General features: G+C 39.3%; 1 protein-coding gene across 1 annotated transcript; it reads left to right on the top strand.

Moving 5' to 3' along the window:
- Positions 1–355: 355 nt before the first annotated feature.
- GSC (goosecoid homeobox) lies at positions 356–3,783 on the top strand. The gene is made up of 3 exons (XM_063439195.1): positions 356–781; positions 2,109–2,368; positions 3,426–3,783. Exons 1-3 carry the CDS (start codon positions 463–465, stop codon positions 3,576–3,578), a joined length of 732 nt encoding a protein of 243 aa, XP_063295265.1. The 5' UTR covers positions 356–462; the 3' UTR covers positions 3,579–3,783.
- Positions 3,784–5,356: the final 1,573 nt, after the last annotated feature.

Genomic DNA, 5,356 nt, shown 5'->3' with positions numbered 1-5,356 from the left:
AAAAAGGACTATGGATTTTAACACAATGGTATTAATCAGATTAATGGGCAGCAATTAGCTCCCAGGGATGAGTTGGGGATAAATCTGGAGAGTTTTGTAAAGGGTTGTGCTAATGGAAAGGATTAGTTCGATTTCATTAAAATTGAATATATAGATCATTCTCCCCTCACACCAGTGTGCTCCCCCCCCCCCCCCCCCCCCATCACAGCCTGGGTTTGCACTGTAGCAGGGTGACGTGGTGCCTCTATATAAAGGGGCAGAGGCTTAGATGGGATAGGGCTTCAGTCTGAACGAACTTTAGCAGGGAGTAGAGTGAAACTATTTCTACAGATCCTCTCCTGATCACAGCTTCCTCCTTAACTCCCCCCCACCCAAAACAAGAGGATTTCTTCCCTACCAGAAGAGCACCCCCCACCACCCCAAAAAAGAGCACCCCCTTTTCTGTACCCCCATCTCTGTGGAATGCCTTCTGGCATGTTTAGCATTGATAATATTTTGGCTGCCAGACCTCGCTGCAAGGAGTCAGTGCTGCTCCCCCAGAATGGCCCTGTGGTGTTCCCCACTTTGGGAGACTCTCTCTATGGGACTGCAGACTACAGCGGATTTTACAACAGGGCAGTAGCCCCAACGTCTACCCTGCAGGGGGTAAATGGATCTAGACTGGGCTTTAATAACTATTATTATGGACAATTGCACGTGCAAGCCCCAGTGGGGCCCTCTTGCTGTGGGGCCCTTCAGCCTCTTGGGACTCAACAGTGTTCATGTGTTTCAGCAGCCACAGGTAAGGACCCCCAAATTATTTACCCTAAGACACCTGTATATAGGTACATACCTATCTACTTATACACACACTTATATAAACAACCACACACATACAAACATACAAACACACACATACATATACATATATATACATACATCCATACATACATATACACATACACACACACACAGAGAGATATGTATACACATACACAAACAATCTTAAATACTTTATTTAGTTTTTTTTACTTATAGCCCTGCATTACAAATCAAATTGTATACATCGTTACATGCATATAGCAATGCACCCTTTCAGGGTAGATACTTTTCATTTTATATTATTAGATACAGACATTTTTCACATGGGAGAGCTCTGGTCAGAGTATCAACGTTTCTCAACAAATTATATTTATTATTGACCCTTTGATTACGATCTAAAAGTTGCCAAACAATTTAGTTCTATGCTTATTAACTAAGCTTTAAAGCATTACCGAAAGCTCATAGCTCCTGATAGTCAGGAAATGATTGAACAGAATATTCTTATTTATGGTAATTCCCCACAATTGAATAATAGCATATGATTATATTCTGAAATTCTCTCTCGATTAGCACAGCTCTTACCCCGGAAGCCTGCTGCACAGATGATCATGGACTTTTTAAATTCAATGTTCCATCACTTGGATACATAACTATTTTGTTTATTTCTGATAGCATGCTTTAGCTCATCACAAAGAGTACACTAGTCCCATCATGATCAATACTAAAGTATTGGCAATTTCTTACTTTAAGTAGACGTTCCATGTCACAAGTCCAGGTACCAATGGCAAAGGGCACAGTGTCCATGCTTTATTAAAAGTTTCATATGCCCAACATTTCATCACTGAACGATATAACGTCAATGTAGTGAAAGTAACTCGGCTCCAGAAAGGTGGGCAAGGCACAGCTGGTGCTGAACGGGTTAATGGGTCCCGTACAGATTTAACAGGGATTTTTATAGTTTATATAAGCATTACAGATACATGTTTGGGCAGAAATGCTTAAGGTGTTAAACAGAGGGACAGGAAGACATTATGATGATAACCCTAATATGCTACGTTGTATCTTACAGCATGATGCATGGGGTAAGATACAGATAGTTAGCTAGCTGGATAGATAATACAGGACCAGGAAATTGCTATATATTGTTACACAGGTTGCCATCCACGACCAGCATTGTATCAGGGTGCTACATATTGTCACACAGTAGGACAGACAGTGCCAGTATAGCATCAAGGTCACCCTTGGGTGCTAGGACACGAAATTGTGCACAGGGAGTAATTGTGGTTGCTGTCACCCTTGTCTCACAGCCTATGACGGCACAAGCTCGATGCTGATGCCCCCCGTCCCCCATCAGATGCTCCCCTATATGAATGTGGGTACCCTCTCCAGGACAGAGCTTCAACTCCTTAACCAGCTTCACTGCAGGAGAAAGAGAAGGCACAGGACCATCTTCACAGACGAACAGCTAGAAGCCCTGGAAAACCTCTTTCAGGAGACAAAATATCCAGATGTGGGCACCAGAGAACAGCTGGCCAGGAGAGTCCATCTCAGAGAAGAAAAAGTGGAGGTAAGAGCCATCTCCTTCTCCTTAGAACCTTGCATGATTCCCTTGTACACCTGCCCTGCTTAAACTGTACCACCAGACAGGATACCCTCCAGCATCACATTATACCTGGAGACACGAGTCCAATCATTAGCAGATAGAATCTCAAAAAGTGCCTAAATTCAAAGTATTCCATATTTCAATACAGTAATTACGAATTCATATCTGAAACATACAGTGATGGGATATTAATTGAAGAGTGCAGTCTAACTTTAACCCCTTAAGGACCAAACTTCTGGAATAAAAGGGAATCATGACATGTCACACATGTCATGTGTCCTTAAGTTTTCAGTTTGCACTAATAGTACTTCACAATCTGAATCTTTTTATTAAGAAGGTACTTTACAGCCAGTCTTGTATTCATTCGGTCTGTGAAGGTATTAATGGATCAAACTTCAATTCAATATACAATAGATGGATTGTAACTCATTTTTGACATATTTTAACATAATTTTAGTCCCCATGCAAACAAGTAAGACGTGCTACACCTGGATGGAGACTAGTAGCTAGAATAATAATATCTCCAGCTCATTTCGAACCCTCTCTCCAGAAACAATGTTCCAGAGGACTCATCAGTAGTTAAAAGAACATTGCTTAATAGTCACAGTTGCAGCCCAAGAGAATTGGGAGTCTGAGTGCAGTGATAATTTCTGTGTTTTTGCTTTTGTATTACACAGACATGTTACAGTGCAGCTGCCCACAGCCATTGATGGGTTAATTGGTTTGCAGGGATTCTGTGAACTTCTATCTCAATAAAAGTGTGCCTTTTAGCTGAATGAAGCAAGGTAAATTGCTAGTGTAGAACTCACTTATGAACTTTGCCATTGCAGTGGTTCTAAACACCCCTTTCAAAGTAAATAGGGATTTGGAATATTGTGCTGGTAACTATTTTAGTTTTGTTAATGCATTTGGGCTGATGAATACTATAGCCATTGCTGCCGCCCGAGAGTATTGGGAGTTTGAGCGCAGGGCGAATTTCTGTGTTTTTAATTGCTTAATATCAACCGTCTTGTGGTTGCAGGTGTGGTTCAAGAATCGCAGAGCGAAGTGGAGGAGACAGAAAAGGTCTTCATCAGAAGAGTCAGAAAACACCCAAAAGTGGAACAAATCCTCTAAATCGGCAGCAGAGAAAACAGAGGACCAAGGGAAAAGTGATCTGGACTCAGACAGTTGATTGTTGGACCTGAACTCAAACACAAGAACTTACAATCAGTAACAGACCGGTTGCTCAAGCAATGCCATATATTGGGACCTGTACATAGAGTGTAAATATCAAGTTGATTTCGTGTAAATAAAGTATGTTGCAGACATCTTGCACAGATGTACACTGTACCGAATGTCCTATTTATACCATAAATTAAAGGGATTACGTCAATAAACAGATTGGTGGCACGACCATTTTCTCTGTACCTCTTTAAAAACAAAGGCTTGGAAGGGATTCCGAAAGGTAAGTGGTCACTTTCTATATTAAATGGGATGCTCATTCTAAGAGTTTAAGGATAGAATGTTCTTAATTTTTGTGCTATCAGGTGACAAGGACTAAATGGGATTAGCCAACTTTTCTGGGTGGGTTGGGGTAGGGGGATTAATGGATTCTCTAGGATTTGTTCCTACCATGCAATCATCTTTACCTAGACATATCGATTATAAACGTAGGGTGTTGAACTTTGAAAGTAAAAATAGTAAAAGGGTTTGTTCACCAATCTCCGAAATGTACCAAACTGAAAGTCGAACTGCAAAATTTAGGCCAAAGAAAGAAAGAAAGGACGAAAAAAAATAATATATATATATATATATATATATATATATATATATATAGAGAGAGAGAGAGAGAGAGAGAGATAGTCTTGGCACTCACCATTCACAAAGATTTATTATCAATATTCTTGCCTGGGTGCAACCCTCAGCGTAGGTATAAATATTCAGTTGTAGTAAGGTGCACTCACAGGGCTTCTTCAATAACGTGCTTTATTCGTAAATATGAATTACATGTGTAGAACTCTAGTGCTATATATATATATATTCAGTTGTAGTAAGGTGCACTCACAGGGCTTCTTCAATAACGTGCTTTATTCGTAAATTTGAATTACATGTGTAGAACTAGAGTTCTACACATGTAATTCATATTTACGAATAAAGCACGTTATTGAAGAAGCCCTGTGAGTGCACCTTACTACAACTGAATATATATATATATATATATACACGAGACTATATAAGTTGCAGAATTTTTCCAGCTCAACTATTCTATCCTAAATCTCGTCACCGAGTTTTCAGTTTGCTGCAGTGTTTAGTGCTTACATCCTCTATGTGTCTGAATGTAATTCTTGCAAAATTTGAGTACAGCTGGGGTCTGTCCATTAAACTCCGAATTGTAGCGAATTAAATGTAGAATTGCAAATTTTTGGCAAGTAGTGTTCTTTCTTAAACTCTGCTTTAGTTGTAGCAGGGCTATTTGAACGTAAATTTTTAAATTCTGATTTCGTTAAACTGCAACGTGCGGTGAATAAACGTAAGCAGACTTTAATGGGGGCATCTGTGTTTACAATTCTTTTAAATGTGCAATGCGCAGGTTAAATATAACATTTTATATTATATATAGCCATTTTAAGTTGGCTATAACAGACTCGTCTTCCATGAATGGCAAGTAAATTTGATAGAGCAATTCACTGACAGGGTTACTCACTAAATGCGAAATTGTGATGAAGTGAAATGCAAATGGTAGAATTAAGGCTAAAAAATAACCTATTTGGAAAAAAATTTCGACTCAACTATAGTTACAGCTTGGCTATTTAAGTTCAGTCTTGCCATTTAGATTTCAATTTGTTATGATTCGGAGTGAACTAAAACCAATCGGAGTTTCTTTACTATCCCGTCAATAGCATACCTGACATGTGTGTTTGTTATACCTGGCAAAATATATTGAATGGTTTGCAAAGTTTTAGGAAGTGT

The sequence above is a fragment of the Pelobates fuscus genome, chromosome 13 (assembly GCF_036172605.1).
Source record: "Pelobates fuscus isolate aPelFus1 chromosome 13, aPelFus1.pri, whole genome shotgun sequence".
Lineage (NCBI taxonomy): Eukaryota > Metazoa > Chordata > Amphibia > Anura > Pelobatidae > Pelobates > Pelobates fuscus.
The sequence above is the reverse complement of the archived record's forward strand: the minus strand, read 5'-3'. Positions and strand labels throughout refer to the sequence as shown.

Coding starts and splice junctions, on each gene's coding strand:
- GSC (XM_063439195.1), top strand. CDS start 463: ATGCCTTCTGGCATGTTTAGCATTGATAATATTTTGGCTGCCAGACCT. Junction 782..2,108: donor ATGTGTTTCAGCAGCCACAG/GTAAGGACCCCC, acceptor CTTGTCTCACAG/CCTATGACGGCACAAGCTCG. Junction 2,369..3,425: donor TCAGAGAAGAAAAAGTGGAG/GTAAGAGCCATC, acceptor TTGTGGTTGCAG/GTGTGGTTCAAGAATCGCAG.